The 19,344-nt window shown below is 35.5% G+C and overlaps 1 protein-coding gene across 1 annotated transcript in view; it reads right to left on the reverse strand.

Annotated features, from left to right (window-relative positions):
- The window catches only part of LOC140157661 (kinesin-like protein KIF1A), a 204,542-nt gene that overhangs the window by 49,474 nt on the left and 135,724 nt on the right, over positions 1-19,344 (reverse strand). The window contains exons 11-18 of the mRNA XM_072180901.1: positions 16,973-17,130; positions 7,506-7,785; positions 6,767-6,846; positions 5,021-5,176; positions 3,880-4,055; positions 3,370-3,550; positions 2,299-2,371; positions 1,610-1,724 (exon numbers count right to left, since the gene is read on the reverse strand). Of these exons, the coding sequence (XP_072037002.1) occupies positions 1,610-1,724; positions 2,299-2,371; positions 3,370-3,550; positions 3,880-4,055; positions 5,021-5,176; positions 6,767-6,846; positions 7,506-7,785; positions 16,973-17,130 (1,219 nt within the window). The remainder of the gene's footprint in view (positions 1-1,609; positions 1,725-2,298; positions 2,372-3,369; positions 3,551-3,879; positions 4,056-5,020; positions 5,177-6,766; positions 6,847-7,505; positions 7,786-16,972; positions 17,131-19,344) is intronic.

Below are 19,344 nucleotides of genomic sequence, written 5' to 3' on the forward strand. Positions count from 1 at the left end.
AAAAATATTGCACAAACCCCTAAAAAGAATTGGTCGCTAAGCTACATTGGAAGAAACTGGCTTCCTGAGCAAAATGGCCTCCAATCAATCTCACCCACAGGGTGCTATTTACTTATCCTTCATATAGTGCAAAAAGTGACACCTTTAGGTATCTTAAGATGATACTTAGACTTCAGGTAATTTTAGGATAGTATATTGATCTGCACCTCTGAGGATGAGATTTTTGGAAGGTTTTTATTGTCTATCAATACTGTTTGTACGAGTTAGCTGCATAAATAGAGACCTGTGAATAATTCTGTCCCAAGAAATAAAGTGGTATCTGCAAATGAATAACATTGCAGATACATCATTTATTTCTTTGATGAGACAGTTACATCCTAAACGGTTGAATCACCATATCATGCACAATATTGCCTTAACCATGTTTACTCCAAATCAGATTTGATTGAAATCCTAGCTGAATCACTTGGTAACATGCACAGTATTGTCTTTCCCTTGTTTACCATGTTCACTCCAAATCAGATTTAATAATCAGCTTATTGTTCATCAATACACTTCTACTTCTGTTCTATGACAACAGATTATGATTTCCCCTAATTTGATCATTATAATAAATGCAACCTTTTCATGACACACAATAATCAAGCACAAAATTTCACAAAATCTTTCATATTTTAAGCTTCCTGGCAATGTTTTTGGCATAAAAATATACATACATTGCATCTAAACTGAATCCACTCGAGGCAGAGTCAAAGGTCAGGGGGCGACCATAAGAAATCTAAAATAATCCTGTTGAAGGTGCAGAATTCTGCTACTTTGGTAATGATATAACAGAATTTTGCTACCTTCGAACAGAAATGGGTAGTAATTTGCAAAACTTTTTGAATTTATTGATATTGGTCAGCTTGGAAATGCAATTGGACTGTTCAATATTTCAAACAATTTTAGAAATACATATTACCTTGATGAATCAAGCATCACTGTTTTGTCCAATTTCACTCTAGCATACAAATCAATGTTAACTTGATAATTCCTACCTCGGAATTTTCAGATGGTTCTCCATCTTTCATCAGCGAGTGAGTGACTGTATCAGGTTGTGATCCTTTTGTCCTTTAACCTGATAACAGACTCATTTATCATGTGTGGTCTCTTTAACGTCTTGAGGAGAGAGAGAGAGTCAGTAAGAGGTAGTTTGTGATGTGACACATAAAATATTGATACAAACCATTCTAGCCCATCAAAACTGGGCACTTATTCCTTTTTCTTTCCTCCCTCCCTCAATTTGTTAGAAAAAAATCCATTGATTCCCCAATAAATGCAAATCCTGCCTACACACTTTACAGGTGCGTTTGGCATTCATACTGCACTATAAATCCAGAATTCGCATAACTCCTCAAATTGTTTGCAAATTACTACTCAAGCACCAAATTATAATCTAGACTCCATGTTTATAACCCCTGACCTCTGACCCTGACCCTATGTCACCTGTTGCTCTCTGTGAAGGCCACATAATAGCAGCTGATGATAAACAAACACGATATAAAAAACATTGAAAAACTGTATATATACCAGAAGACAATGGCTAAGAAGAGAATGGTCATTAACTTACTCTCGAGGGCATCTTCATCCTCTTCGCCACTCAGGTCACCTGGGGTTGTGTTACCCGATAGGAGAGACTGTTCCTCTACTTGACGTTGGAGTGTTTGGATTTTGTGTTCATATTCCTGTAAAGAGACCAGGTTTACTGTGTTTCTTTCTATTTCAAATCTCAACAAAAGTTCTAAGCTACAAATTACAAGCTTAGCTGTAAGACAAATATTTAATTCTACTATAGTTTGATCAGCTTGTAATAGGCGGGAAATGTTAGGCTTTTACCACTACGCCAAAAAGTTGACCCACGTTAATATTGCTATTAGTTAACCTGTATTGTCTTTATTTTGTGTGTTAAAGAAAGTAGACAAAGTATAGGACTTGAATGAATAATTTGTGATGCTTCTGGCGAGATGTCACAGGAAATTTCTCAAAATAAAATATTTTGATATTAATCCGCGATGTTATAAGGCCCGCTGATTACGAGCTGATAAAAGTATATGTTAATTACAGAAGGATGGTCTGAATTAATTACAAATTACTTCATGTTTGGTTTAATGACCTTCATCCGCATTCTCCATCAGTGTAGTTTCATGCCAGTATTTTTTTTTTTTTTTTAATATTTTGAAAGCCCCAAAGAATATTGTGTGAAGAAAGGCTGGGTTAACACATAGTGGCTTACAATATCATTCCATCAATTGATCTTACCAGTCTCTGCTGTTCCAATAGAAGGTCTGCCTCTTCTTTTTCTTTCTTGTACTGTGTCTCCATAGCAAGCAACCTGTTGTATGAAAAACAGTTGATAATTGTTACAAACCATCACCATCTGCAGAAGATGCTAATTGACATAGCGAAAAGTGAGTGAAAATAGTGTAGTGTCGAACATTAACTCTTAATCAATATTACTTTGTTCAGAACAAGGTTGCAATTCATCAAATGTCACACATTTTTTCTTACGCAGTATTTAAATTCTCAGACAACTCTTTTGGTGTTATATTTATATATATCATATAATCATTTAATTTTGAAAAGTGATAAATGTAATTTTTGGTTTTCCTCAATTCAGTCAATAAGATCTGACAACATTGATTTGATCAACACCTTAACATGCTACTTGCATCATTCTAAAAAAATTAATATGTGTAAAAAAATTAATATGACACTATTTTTCAATGTATGTAAGCTTATTGACAGCATGTTGAATGTCTCCAAATATATCACAAAACTATGAAAACCAAGTACCACAGATCAAAGATCAAGGTCAACACATTTCAGTTCAGGTGTCTACGGCATACTACATGGAAATCTATGAGCAGTTGTGTTACTTTGCAAATACAAATCACAGACTTTCAAATATTTTGCAAAATATCTATATTAAATTTAAAACATATTAAGAAGTTAAGGGTTGTTGTCAAAGGTGAAAAAGTCTTAAATCAGCATGCTGTTTTGATAATTATTAAACATTAATTGGGTGAAATTACTTCATGGAACTTGTGTCTTGTCTTCTATGGCCTGGTCTGTTTGTCTGTCTTGTCTACTTGCTTGAATATATACTTGAAAATTCAATTGACTGAACACAAAATGATGAATGCAGCTATTCCCGCAACTCAACTAAGAAAATGCGCCCAAACTGAGGTTATGGGACACAGGAGTTGTGTAAATTTATGTACGTATCCCAATCCATCACATTGTGACGATTGTGTACAGGCAATTAAATTTCTGAATATAATGCTGTGTGTAACAATTGGATTTTCCTCAAAGCTAATTTTAGTGACTGACCTTCTCTCCATCTCTTCCTTGATATCAATTCCCTGTTTCTCCAGCAGTTCATTTTGTGCAAATCCCCAGTCCACTGTGTCTCCTGGTGTTTCTGCTTGGGGAGAGCGCCCTCTTTCTTGTCTTGCTTGTTCGGGATTATTGAATCTGAACACATGATATTTGCCTAATATTACTCGGTTTCCTGGAGAGAGAAAGGAACAACAGTTATTGTCACCTTGGCATTTCACAATTCTATTAAAAACAAAAACTGTACAGAGTTAGAAAGATTTGAGTCAGGTATATACACTTAACGTGGAGAATAATTAAAACAAAGACAAAAGATATAAAACTAAAGTAGTATTATAAGACACATCTTAGAGAGGTTCTAAAACTGCAGAAATACGAAACCATGGAAACAAGTAGTCAAAGGTTAACAAAATTAAACAAAATGTGTTTGATAATGTAACCAATGATATTTCACCTGTTCTTAGAGTGTACCCTTCACTAATATTGCAATCAATGATATCTCACCTGTTTTTAGAGTGTATGCTTCACTAATATTCTTGCCGTTGACATAGCACATACTGCCGTCAAATGGTAGTAGTTTGACAACACCATCTTTGTTTTCAAACATACAATGTTCTGCCTGTATACATGTACCGCTGAGCTGGACGTCTTGCAGGACGTTTGTGTTGGATTGACCGACCCTGTAAAATAAGGTAAGCAATCATTGTATGAAAAATAACTGCAGTTATTAACATATTATTTACCATTTATTGCAAAGCACTAACTGCTTATATAATGTATTTCACAATCAATTCTCTACACCTGTAGATTTGTACACAGGTCATGCTTATATTGGGCTATTCCATTTAAAATCCATCCACCCCCTATGGAAGACATGACCTTCATCTTCCACACAGATCGAGTCAATTCAAATGGAGTCACCCATTCAGGTAGCCTTATTTGGAATTCACACTCCCTGTGAGAAAGATCATGTCTTCCATTGGTGTACGTGTATTTCAAATGAATGGGTGGGACAGATTGTATGTCACCCTCCTCTTTTGAAACTGGCAACTTTGGGTTTATAAACACAATGGCTTCTTCCAACCCCAGACACCTTTTTTTTGGGGGGGGGGGGGAGTCTTTGCATTTGGACACCTGATGATGTATTATTGATGCGCACTGAGCTATTCTGCAAGATTCAATGTGTGCAGTGAACATAAGACAATAATAATATATTACCAGAGAAAATCATGAAAATTGTAACTAAACTATGAAAAGTACTTATTTCCATCTGACCTTGACAAACAAAACACTATACCAATCATGAAGATGGACAAGTTTTTAAGAATGAAAGCAAAAAAAAGCTTTACTGAAAATCTTACATATTGTTAGAAAGAAACTGTTGGAAGATACCAATTAATTGCATATTACAATATAAGAGGAAAGTTGTACAATTTAATTTTTGAGTTACATGCAGATTCATGATCTCTGGATCATAGGCTTTAGAGTGACATAACTTGCCAGGGTTCCATCACTTGTGTTCAAAACTTAATATTTCAATGGAAATTTGTTTATTATTTTCTATTTTTTTCTGGCAAGATCAATAAGCCATATCCCCTTTCCTTCTCTTCCCACATACTGTGTCATATCATTATTTTCCACTCACCTTGTAAGTCCGTCTTTGATGTAGTAGAGTAAACATTCTGACATCAGTGGGTCTTCATTCAAATTAACAAGATGTGGTGTTTTCTTTGGTGAGAACACGCCTAATGTAAGTCCATCTTCCCTCATGGCCACACCCATCTCAGCCAGCATCTCCTCTCTAGAAGCAGACGACATAAACGATAAAATAACTTCAATTTTTGGAACATGAAAAAAAATATGAAGGAATGGTTTCAACATTAACATATGACACAACTGAACACTGCCTGTTGCATAGCCTGCTAATTATTTGCGGCAATATTTAACCCCATGAGAACTACCTGCTGATTGGCCAAAATGAAAATTGTGTCCAATTTTGAACCAATCAAGGAGAGTATTAATAAGATCATCTGCAAATGCAAGTTTGACCATAAATACTTTAATTGGCAATTGAAATGAGCATTTCAAGTTGTCAACCAATCAGAAATGCTACCAGTAGTGTCCAGGAGGTTAACACATTTATGAAATCTTGATCTGTGTTATCATCATTATCATTAGCTATTAGATTGACACCTCTAATGTGTTGCAAACATGAACATCAAACTTTTTCATGTTGATGTTGTCAAATCCTGTATAGATAATCCAAGTATAATAACATTTTGCAATTATAAATTTGACAAATTACAAGGCCCTCATCTATATTCATCCTGAGTGGATCTTTTCCTGAGTGGATCATGCACCCTTTATGAGGGTAACTTCTGCTGCTGACATTTTTTAAAACCATGTTTGAATACCTCATTAAGAACTCCATGCAAGAAGATGAAAGATATTCTTTGATTTGCATAGTTCATTGTCAGAAGATTAAAAAACACATTTTTCATTTCGACTTGTAACCATAGAGATCCAGGCAGCTCCTTCCTAGAAACTATTGACATTGTGAGAGAAATTTGCACCCACAAACCACAATTCTCGCTATTACAAGCAATAAGGCGCCGCCAGCGGTTTGCGATGTAATCGTGATGTATCATGGGAAAATATTGATGTATCATGGGAAAAGGTTAAACATCAAGTCCGTGCAATCGAATATTACCATGCTATTACATAGGAACACGTGACAATATTTTTAGTTTGTCAATATAACAGTATTACCGCAAAATCGATAAAAAAATTAATTGTGCACATTTCAAATCACATTATTAAGTATTCGTTGAGTATCGATTTGCGTGTAACACCTTTTTTGACAAACTAAAAAATCATCGTGTTCAACTATGCATAACTGGCGCCTTATTAATAAACCGCTGGCGGCGCTCAAAAAATAATACATAAAGCCCTTTCCAGTGAATAGAAAAGATTTTGATGTAGAAAATTAACTATTACTCAAAGTGGAAATGAGCTCACACAAGAGCTTTCTGAATGTAAACTCACCAGTCTGGTTTTACTTTTTATCAAACAGTTTTAGCCAATTAGGCATATAAGAAGCAGTATTAGTCACATCAGTACCATCTTAAAGAGGAAACCCCACCAGAGCAGTTCTTCAAAGGTGAACCAAACTTGCCTGGTTATCAAATTAATCAGTGACAAGGTTTTGACCGGTGCTAATCGATGTTTTAATGTTATTGCATCAATTAGCACATGCCAAATTCAGAGATAACCTTGTCACAGATTAATTTGATAACCAGGCAGGTTTGTTTACCCCAGAAGAACTGCTCTGACAGGCTTCCTCTTTAATATTAACTCAAGAACAAAATCTGGATGTTTTCTCCATACTCACCTTTCTTGTCTGATAGAGTCTGTCTTCTTCAGTTTCTCCTCCCATGTCAGGTTTAATTCTGCTATCAATTTCTCAGATTCCTATCGAACAAACATATACAAACAATATAGAGTCTATACTTAATTTCATCTTGTGTTTGGTAGAGCTGTAGGTGCATATTTTGCTGGCCACAATATCAAATCACACATGCTAACATAATCCTGCCGTGCATACAAGGGCTAGCTACTTGAAATTCCTCTGATCAAGGAGCCAACTCCTATTTGTGATGCGATCAAGCAAAATGAGTCTGATGTCGATCAAAATCAAAATTTAGTTTTCAATTTTATTACATAAGCCATTCTCACAGAGCTTTATTTTGCTGAAAACTCCATTATAATTTGGTTTACAGTTTCAGAGATATGGCCATTTAATTGTTGCTCAGAAAAATAAAATACAAAGGAAGTTGAATACTATTATTGGCTGTATCTCAAATCAATATTCCGACATCGGACTCATTTTGCTTGATTGCATCACATTTGTCTCTGATACAAGAACTAAGGACGCTGGTCCTGGCTGTGATGGTTTATTGTGGGTTTTTTAGGGTGTCCGCTACTAACTACAAGTCCTGGATGGTTTCTAAATGGTTTATATGGTGTGTGTTAAGCTTGGGCCACAGTGCTCAGTGAATTCCTGTTTTATTTGCCCATACTAAAAAGCCCTTTAAAAGGGAAATACTACAATAAGTTATTTGCCCACATACCTTAAGTCTTTCTAGTGCATCCTCTTGTTGTGGTGCAGTATTTTGATAGGGCTGTATATCAGGTGATAACTGGTCCTGTTGGTTCTTGCAGATGTTTTCTGCTTCTTGTTTACTCTTGTTGTTCTGTGCACTGGCGGCTTGGTTGGCAAGGATGATACCTTCAGCTTTCAACAGCTCCTTTAATCTGTTAACCTCTTCCTTGAGTTCTCGTATAAGTTTGGCATTGGGATCTTCGTTGACGATAGCTTTGCAGACGATGTTCTTGGCACGATCTGCGTATCTGGAGATTGTGAAATGATAAGAAAATATGTGAAAAAAATTAAAATTGGGAATTGTGAGAAATTGCTGACTCTACTAAAAATATGATCTGATCTAATTTTAAATCTTGGTACTTTGATAAAGAACACTGTAATTGGTATCAGCTGTACACTCACTAGGATCCACAACATGCTCATCTATCATGGCAGAGTTCTTTAATCCTAATACATTTGCACATACATTGAATGACCTTTGAAAATTTGAGTACAAAAACTCATACTTTGCAACATGAGGTCAACATTTGCACTATGATTGTTTAATTGAGGTTATTGAACTATGCCATTGGGATGAGGCTATTGTGGTCCAATCATGTTGCAATCTACTTTGCAGTGTAACATCAGCCTGACCTGGTTGGCAAAGATGATACCTTTGGCTTTCAACAACTCCCCTCTACTTGATAATGTACGCTTTCAACAAGAGTAATACAGATTGTAAAAAGAAAATGTAGGCTGCAATATAGACAAACTGAAATGTAATAATAATGGTCATCTTGAATTGAAATATGGTTGAGGTTTTTTTGCACCAAAAAAAAAAAAAAACCACAGGGATTTGATTATCAAATCATATACATACATGTTCTGTGAAATTTCATTGCGTAACAAAATTAGTTGCATTTCTAACAAATCTATCCTTACTCTCTGCTCTCATTACACAATGTGAGAAACACGCCGCTAAAACTACATGTCCTATTCCACACATGGTTATTATAACATTCACATCTTGTATTTTCAACAGAAATTGGGCTATTCTAGTTGAAATCCACACTACCCCTGTGGAAGATTTTGGAAATATCTTCCACAGGGGGAGTATGTTCTTCAAATGTAATTGGTCAGTGTTAACCATTTTGGAACCCATACTCCCCCGTATTATAGCTTTAGGTATATATCTTCCACAACTGGAGTGAGTATTTCAAATGGAAGTTACCCAAATGTCTTTTCTATTCAAAACTTACACTCCCTCTGTGGAAGACATTAGCTGAATCTTCCACAGAGGTAGTGTGGATTTTAAATGGAATAGCCCATTTCATTCAGCAGGTGGATTGGGTTGTAATATAAACCTGCATTGACGGATTCATGACCTCAATACACACCCCTACACACAGGCAATCAGACATGTCAGTAACAGACATCTCCCAGGTACCCACATCCATTATCAAATTGTTATCAGAGTTGCCAAACCTGTGATTTAGTAGCCCAATTAAGTGACTCTATCGTCTTGCCACGTGAAAATGACTTCGGAATTTGAGTGGAAAAAAACAAATTTTAGTAAATTTCCATTGAATTTTGCTAAAATTACAACTCATAGAAAACAATATAATTTTAGACCAAATTTGTTTCAAAATATCCTCTACATGTTCCTACACGTGCTTGCTTTCTAACAAGTTACATTTTGGGTGGATTTTTGCTCATTTGTACACATCCATATCAAAAGGATGCACTTGTCGGCTGCTACATGTGTCTCATTTCGCATAATAGCTAGGAATAAATACCAGGCTCATCTCAAGTGGAGGTCACTTCAAATGATTCCCAAGTCACATGGTTAAGGAATGTTCTCTGTATTCCTAAACTATATGACTTGGGGATGATTAGAAGTGACCTCTACTTGAGATGAGTCTGGTATTTATTCCTAACTTGATATATTTGATATGTACAAGAAAGAGTTGTCTATTTTTATGTATAAGTATACCCAAGGTATGTTACCAAAATCATTTGATGCTATGTTTAAGAGTCTTAAGGCTATTCACAGTTATAATACTAGAAATAAGCATAATTACCAACTGCACAAAACAAGTACTGTTGTCTCAAATGGTCCAAAAATTTGGAATCAAATACCTTATGAGATTAGACAGGCTACCAACATTTCTCTCTTTAAGAGAGGAGTACATGCCTTCCTGAATGACAAGTAGATCCAAGTATGTTTTGCTTCATTATTATAGTGTAATATTTCTGTTAATCATTCTGTTAAATCATTGCCTCCACTTAATATGTCATCTCAAAGTTGTTTATCATTGCTTTTATGCTTTATATCAGTGTTTGTAATTTGCTATATGTAAATGTTAAATACTCATGATTATAGTACAATATTATATTTAAATTGATTGATTCATTATATTTGTCTTTAAATTGTTTGGCTACAGATCCTCGTTTTGTTTTTGTTCTGTTTTAATTTGTGTAATTTAATTATACAGGGGTGCAGCATTTACAGGCTTAAGCTTATCGTTGTACCTCCTCCATCGTGTTGTACTTTTTATAATTATTGTATTTTGTTGTAATTTTTGATGGAAATAAAATAAATCTGATTGATGTGAAATGAGACACATGTAGCAGCCGACAAGTGCATCGTTTTGATATGGATGTACACATTTGTGTGACATTACAAGTGTCTTGCCACAAAATGAGCTGACATTTTTGGGCAACCCTGATCATTCATCCAGAGCCGGGGGAATCACTCTTGGCCATCTATATGACCATGATATTTTTAAATACCCCTTGTCTTGTGGAGATTTCCTCCATTAATTATTTATACATAATACTTGACTAGTACAGATGAAGCTAAGTGACCACTGACCGATCTGTGACATCATTTACACATCAACATACATGTAAGTAATCAAGCATGTGAGAAATGACCTAATGAGTCTCCCAGGTACCTAGTCCCTTTATTGATCATAAAATCCTCTTCATCACAATTTGTGGTATGGTATTATGTTAACAATATGCCATGCCTTGTTGATGATTTCCCCCCAATAATTATTTGTAATATTAAACCAGTACAGATGTAACAGATGTAATCTTCTTTACCACAAATTATGGTTATATATGGTATTATATTAATAATTTTCAATGCCTTATTGATGCTTTCACATTACTGATATAGTTAGTTGACCACTGCCAGATCTGTGAGATCATCCACACATCAACATACATGTAAGCAATCAACCATGTGCAATACACTAATTCGTCTCCCAGGTGCCCAGTCCCTTCATCATAAAATCTTCTTCATCAAAAAGTGTGGTTATTATGGTATTATTTTAATAATTTTCCATGCCTTGTTGATGCTTTCACATTAATTATTTGTAATATTAGACCAGTACAGTTGTAGTGTGTTGATCCGTTAGCTCATCCACACATCAACATACATGTAAGCAATCAACCATGTGTACAACACACTAATCAGTCTCCCAGGTACCCAGTCCCTTGATCATAAAATCTTTTATATATGGTATTACGTTAATAATTTTCCATGTCTTGTTGATGGTTTCACATAGACCAGTACATAATGTAGTTAGTTGACCACTGGCAGATCCTTCATCAGCTCATCCACACATCAACATACATTACATGTACATAATCATTCATGTTGGCAACACACTAATTGGTCTCCCAGATACCCAGTCCCTTGATCATAAAACCATGCATCTTTATCACAAGCTTGGAGGACAAATCCTGGCCATGTAAGATGTTAACAATATGCCATGACTTGTTGATGATTTCACATTAATTATGTAATAGTGTAATTAGACTGGTACAAAAGGTGATGATATCTGGTCGGACCACATTTTTGAAAGCATTTTTTTTTTATTTACTTATACATTTTACCTAAACCATTGTCCACATCTAGCAGGTGATGTACCATATAATAATTTGAGTCCATTTCACCTCATACGAAACCCCAGCATAAGAATACTTGGAAATGTTATCCATAGGCTTATTTTCAATAATACTGTTCTAAATGTATTTTTAAAAATTCTATGGCTGTTAAGCGTGTAGCGGCCTGGCGAATTTGGTATAGAAGACTATATATCAGGCAGCATTCACCTGTAAAGGTGGTATGGGTATGTGCTACAGTCAAGGATTATGTTCCAGTTCTAGCCTCAATTGAGTAAAACTCCCACAATTGTTGCTCTTTATATCAAATTTGGAAACGTTTAAAATTGTTTCGGTTGACTCTAATTTGGCCCAATTTTAGTTCACTAGACAAAAATCTATGTTGAAATTTCAGTTCAGAAGCCCTTATTCGGCTCGAAAATCAATTTTCAGTTCCCAAAGTTCAGGACTCTGCGCTGCACACCCCTACCAAAATTTAAGTTGTGTGCCCCTGGTATATAAATCACTAAAACAAATTTTGCTTTTTTTAAACCTAATTTTGAGCAAATAGTGTGAAACTCATCGAAAGTACCTCAAAAATCTGCCATCACAGTCCTGGAATGCTACATTTTTGTACATATTATGATACTTCAAAATTGTAAGACTTAATATAGGACCTGTCTTATGTCTTCGAATGTTTAAATCTGCTTGCCAGTATATACATACAACCTCTGCCATTTACGGTGAGGTTGATGAAATAATTATTTATCATGTATTGAAGTATTAACATCTTACTTTATTAACATATTGTCTGTCGTTGCCATCCTGTTATAAGCTATTTAATTATTAATTCACAGATCTATAATTGATTGCAATCCAATTAATTGCATTGCTGATAAGGACTTTGTGTTCGCTTGATGAAATACATGCACACTTGTGTATATAATCACTTTCAACAACAAGCACAAATATATGTCAAGCGATGAAACTTCAATCAGGTCAAGTAACCTGTTGATTAGTGATCCCCATAGATAGCGGGCCAAGGCATTTTTACAAGACAGGGTAGTGCAACCGACAAACAGGCACTACGCCGATTGGAATCAACTGTAACAGGTCTTTATCATGGGTCATTTGCTCGGCCATTTCCAGTCCAGATGAGCCATGGAGAGAGCAGATTTGATTTGATTTATTTCTTTCATTTATTTTTAGTCCAGTGGTGATTTTGAACTGGGGATCTCTCGCACCAAAGGCAAAGACCTTAATCAATGTCCGGTCCCACAATGCTCCCTTTTGCCAGCTGAATATCCCTTAAAACAGTTTCCTATCCACAAAATTACTGTTGAAATGTTGTATCTCCTTTAACCTGGCATGTGATAGTTCCTGTATTGAGCTGGGCCTCAGTGCGTGGTTGAAGCTCCTTGGGTCATCTTAATCTAACATGCCGCATATGTTTGCAAGTTACCTTGAAGCCCTTCAGGACACTCAAGTATATTGGAATTACCTTACAACACCTAATCTAAGTCTGATGTAGTGGCAACTTATGCCTCAACAACATTTTATGGTTGTTGCTTACACCATACGTTTGCCTGTTTGCCTTATGAGTAATAAAAACAATAACAAACTTCTACCACTCTCTTCAGAGTGCTAATAGCCTCAGTCCATCAAATTCTGGTTGTACATGTATACACTTTTGAAATTATAAGACACTGTCTGACTCCTACACATAAGGAACTGTGCTATAATTGTGTCCTGGGGAAGGGTGAAATTCCCAAATGGTATGCACAAAATTGCTTGCCAGTGTGCCAAATTAACCTTCCCCTTTTTACACATATTTTAAATGTTGTGATCATATGCCAAACTATAAATGGTCCCCGGAAATGGTCTAGCTAATGTGAACGTAACAAGGAGATAATCTTGCATATTTGAATAACATTTGAATTTCACACAATTTTATTTCAGCAAAAGAAAAATACAACGTAAGAAAGTTAATAAACAAATGTAATAAAATCATACAACTTTATTGTGTAATATTAAAAGGTACATCTAAATTTGTGCCAAAAATTGTTTGCTCTCATTTTTGCTTGCCTGCTGCCCCCCCCCCCAAACCAATTTTTTGTGTTAACAAATTGCAAGTGCAGCAGCAATTAGCAATCATAACCTGTAACAGCACTTTACTTTCATGTTGTGTGTGTCTGTTTTTCAATACCATATTTTTGTTTATTTGCCCTATAAGTACCTGATGCTATAGAGCCGAGTAGCCAGCATTTTGCTGGCTTAGGGCATCTCTGATGTACATGCTTGTTTACGTTGAATCTCAAAATATATGTTCACTCCACCAAAATCACTAGATCACGTCCCTTACTCTGTAATAACGCTCATGTTTGCTCATCATTTCCCCAAGCTAATTCACTCCCCAGGTACCTCCTTCTTTATTTGGAACTGCCAAGACTCATCAGTACCCATTGGCCTGTTAAATTAATTACCCTGGGACATACGTCTGATTAGTGGCGAGGTCCTGGATGGTCAAATTAACAAAATCTGGTTCTTTAAATTGGAAGTATTGCTAACAAAGCAAATCTCTACAGATGTGGCAGGTCCACGTGTCATGTTTCACCTAATTAGTTTCACTAGTCATGCTCAGACAGGTGTAAAACTCCAAAGGTTTGAACTTCCAAGTGTAGAAATGAAATCCTAAAGGTCCATTCATACTACCACCACATTTGCGATGCGATGCTTTGCAATGCGATGTGTTGCCGCACTGCATCGTACTGCAAACTACTGAATTGCGATAAAGTTAAATACATTTTTACTTGGAAATGCGACGAGTTGCGTTGAGTTGCGGCAAAAAGTAATCAATATATCAGGATCACAAAGCAACGCATCTCAAATGCGGTGGTAGTATGAACGGACCTTAAGTCACTATTTGTGTCCACACGGTGTTTTGCCACTTCAAACCCCTGAGTTAACATGTGCTTGGGATGTAGACCTAAACATGTCAACTAGAAACAGAAATTAACCTATCACTATAGTGTGTCTTATCTCAAGTTGAATGTAACACCATGATGAATTTTGCAGTTGCAGATTTGAATCAGTGCATTTATGCGGTTGCGTCACCAACGTACGGACAAATCGCACTGCTACTTTTATGTGTACACCCCACAGGCTTAGGTTAGCAAGCACGATTCAAATCTGCCACTGCAAAATCCTATGTGGTGATACTCTCAACTTGAGATGAGACAGACTATATGTGACTCCTCGTCACAACTGAGCCCGGAAGTCGCCAATCATCATTTTTGAGATATTCAACCAAAATATTCTGCTTTAAATTAGCTTTAAAATGATGTATATCATGTCTATAGTACTTGACATTTAAGTAGTGAAAAATCAATAAAACAGTCAATAAATCCTTTGTTTCCTATTGTTTATTGTTAAGTTCGATGGAGCATATCTCAATAGTGGCACTGGCGACATCCGGGCTCAGTTGTGGCGAGGAGTCACATATGCACAATCATTCTAAAACTCTGAATGAGACCCTCAAATGTGTCCATACACAAACCTCCAAGTTCCCTCTGAATGCAGTTGGAGGTTCAACTAAACCCATAAATTTCTTGAGGGTTCAAGATGGATCAGACCTCTGAGTTTCCCTTCAAGTGTCAAACCTCTAAATGTATTCACATAGCTGAAACACTGACAGAACCTTCATGGGTTCCCATCCTCTGAGATTCTGCCTATCAGATGGACATTAATGGCTAATGTAATTTTCTTAAACATTGTCTGATGACTAGTGAGGTCCACAAAGTCAGGTGGTTTCATGAGGTCAGGGAGCACTATAGGGTTTTGAAAAGTGTTGACTCCTGATTAGTCTGATGAGAGAGGTCACATCCAGGATACATACTAAAGCCCATATCAAAAATAGCTAATGATCAAACACTGGAGAAAACGTGTGCACAATCACTACCTGCGAGTGGTAAAGGTGGATGAGGCTATCTCTCTTTTGTTCATACTATCCAAAGGAAACCTTTCTCAGGCCTATAATTTTTATAATTTTTATTAGGTTATAATTAAAAAAACCTGAGATTTCATCTGATATCAACATCTCACATTTGATGGGATAAAGTGATGGATGGAGTTGTCAATTGGTCACCCACCTTTAAGTCAATTCATACTTTATGGAGGGAGGGGGTTATTGGATGAATGTATAACTGGACATTTCCCAAGCAAACAATATTATAACTATAATGACTGCCATAATTAACCTTCAGCATCTGTCACAGCCATTCTAACTAAATACTGAAATGACTTTCCTGCGATTTCTTTGGCATTTCTGCCTGATTAAATGCTGGAAATGCACTGAGAAGAGGCGCTTAAACAGATGCAAGTTAGGAAAGTTTGCAGGGGCAATAATTGGGAATGGGGTTATTATTAGATTCAATATAGGACTCATCTCAATAACCTAGATCAACTATCACAGAGATAATCAATACGTTATCTAGTATTGACTCCCCAAGGTTGGCATCTATTCACCAGAAAAGAAAACAAATATATGGAAATATCAGGCCTCCAAGAATGTGTAATCAAAATACAACTTCCGCAACAAAACAAACCAGATATGAACTTCAACTATGCATCAATATGTTTTGTCAGACATATAACGATTTTTATGTGTTTGTCTGCGACTAAATTTAGCAAGAATTCAATCTTGCGCAGGTAAAATGATCGTGGCTTCTGTAGAAATGTCAATGGCAGAGATTAAGTTACTTGTGCATAGGATTGGGACTTTATTGTTTTAGTATTTTTCAATTCAAGGTTAGACTACAAATGATTGATATTTACAGATATGTTACAAAATGTACCACAATTGTGGTGTACCCACACACAACTGGTGCCAGGAGGCACTGACCTCCCTGTTAGCCATGCTAATGCTCCTTTCTTTATTTGCTTGCTTTCATTTGTCAACCATTATTTTTCATTTCTTTGTTTCTTATTCTTCCATCTTTCTTTCTTTCTTTCCTTTCTTTTTTGTTTGAGCAACTTAACATACAATGCAGCAGTTGTAATACCGTAAAGATCTGCCTAATGGTGCACATGGGATCCATTGCCGTAGGGTAAATAATAATTAAGGGTCTCAGGAAGGGACTTTTAGTTCAAATTCAAATGTTCCTTTTTTCATTCAATCCAGAGGAACAATTTATATCCATGGTATGGTAAAGGTAAATTGAGTGGCCACACTTTTTTGTTTTCAGTGAATCCTGATCTCTGTAGTGACTGGGAAAGACATCTGTATGATGTTCCTATGGGTGGTTTACTAGTCCTATTTACTATAAGTCTGTTTACTTTCCCAGCAATTCGGATGAATTTGAAGGTGTTCTGGTTCAGGATATTGCAGAATGGGCCTTTAAACCTCAAACCAATGATCTTATGTTTACGAGTCAAATGCTCTTCTGCTAGACCAAACATGCTCACGGGTAAATCCATAGGGGGAGAATGGGTTTCAAAATAATCAAAAATAGCCAATTCCATTTGAAAAACATACCTATTTTGTGAAAGACTTTTCCCTCTTACCTTAGAGTACTTAGTGTTTCATCATAGTTGATATCTGCCGGACTTAGCGCTGCTATCATAGCAGTTTTGGAATTACCACCTAGATTTTCACGCAGTAACCACGTCAGCACTGAGTCACGATATGGGATGAAGTCACTCTTCTTCTTCCTCTTACTCGACTGTATCAAGAAAACATTGAAACGCATTTTAGCATTATGTATATAATTATACCCTTTAAAAATGAAATACACAATTATTGTACAAATATCATTTATACCAAAAATAAATAAATGTTGCGATGACCTCTTGGAACTTTTTACAAACTCTTTTCAGACAGTGGATTATTTCAAGTTCTTTGTATTGTATAACAAAACTTAATTTCTTTGTCCACAAGTCCAAACTTTGATTACAAGTTCTGCTGATGAAAGTAAGTTGACATAAAAAATTATTTTGTGGAGGTGAGAAACAGATGCTTTTAACTGTTTTCTAATTTTTAAGTTCAATTAAAATTCCTTTTGTTTGTTTGGTTAATTTGGTGCCACAGAATACTGAATTAGAAATCAATGCTATGAATTAAGATGGGTGAGCAAACTAATAAATAAGTCACACTAACTGACATAAAATATGAAATAGCCCACTGCTTAGCTATCAAAATATAACGAAAGTAGAAGATCGGTGGGACATGCCCATGTTACATATCCTTGCTAACTAAAGTGAGGAATATATATTTGTCCCTGCAAAGGCAATTTAGAAAATCTGAATCTTCATATAGACAGATCCATTAGTAGATAAAGAGATGTTAATTGCAAATAGATATAAAATAGAAGCTTATTAAGAATAAGAAAGGCTTTGTTAAGAGAATAAATAATAAGCTTAAAAGGTGGCAATGGGTGTGCTATTTGATCAAGGTGTCAAACATTTGTCAGATGCGGTTCTGGCTTTCCTATAACAAAAGCTCTTAATTGGTGTACAATGCACAATGACAGAGGCAAAGTGTATTGCCATATTAATGTATCAAATTTAATTGAAGCTTTAAACATTTGTTTGCACTGGTAACGCCATTAATGTATATCAAATTTAAGTCAAATAAAATACATCAAACTATCTATCTCTTAGCACTAGTTAAATCTGTTGCCCATTATTTAAGGTTGACAGGCTAACCCACAATGCATGCAGTATAGACACTTAACTGATGCCGTCTTCACAAAGTGTCGGCATAAGGGCGGGATTATGAGTCCCGAATGTCTCATTATTTAATATTTAAACCAAATTAGCGTTGCAAAAATTGACTTAGTGATAGTAGAATAGGTAATAAGCAGAAATTGAACTGCTGAATTTAACACATTACACAACAAATGGATAACACAATTGAGAAACAGATATCTAAAATATCACATACAAATAGCGAGGCAAATAATTATAACAGGATAAAACATAAAACACTGAACCATTTCAAAAATATACAAACATACATATTTTGCTGAAAAAAATGAATCTCTAATACACCTTTACAATTAAAGAATATGAAGAGAAAAAAAGACTTTTTTTAAAGCTGGTTTCATTACAGGTATACAACCACTGAAAATGATAACTTTTGGACCACACCCTGGTGATGAACACTACCATGGTGCACTTAGAAATGGGTAAATGAACCAGGAGTGCTTTGTCCTTTGGAGAGGATCTTAAGCCACTGATCCTGTATGCAGCTCAAGGTGAACCACCTTTACATGTACATAACAGGCATGACTGTTATGAATGCTCTGTCAAATCATAGACCCTAGATTCTAGAGTCTGTGGTTAAATCATAGTTATGGCTTCTTATCCTTTAAGAATGACTTTGAAAAATAGGTGAAAGTGTGATTTTTTTTCCTAAAGAAAAGATAAGACTTGTGTTGGTAGTGAAATATATGTAACACATACCAACATAGAAAGTGAGCAGATTATTACATTCAAAGGAGATATGTACAATAAAAAAAAAAAAAAAAAATGTTGTGTTGCCCTCAACCGTCCGGTCCTAAATCCTGAAAAATCAGGGTTACTTAATTTTTTTTTTTTTTTTTTTTGAATGATGATTTGTACAGATTTGTTCAAAAAATCAATGTTTTTCACTTAAAATTAATATTATATTGAAAGACTAGTCTTTAATTGATGTCTAACAGGTATCCAGAAGTCAAAATTGACAAATGTCCCTAATTGAAGAAGCATTATTTAATATTTGAGGGATTTTTTAAATCTGAAGGTTAAAAAAAAAAAAAAAAAAAAAAAAAAAAAAATCCGACCGCCCGACCCAACTTTCCCATTTTTCCACTTGAGGGCAACACAACAATTTTTTTTTTTTGGCCTTATAAACATTACAGAAATATGAACAAGTTAACATTAAACGCATTACAAAA

The sequence above is a fragment of the Amphiura filiformis genome, chromosome 7, assembly GCF_039555335.1.
Source record: "Amphiura filiformis chromosome 7, Afil_fr2py, whole genome shotgun sequence".
Classification (NCBI taxonomy): Eukaryota; Metazoa; Echinodermata; class Ophiuroidea; order Amphilepidida; family Amphiuridae; genus Amphiura; species Amphiura filiformis.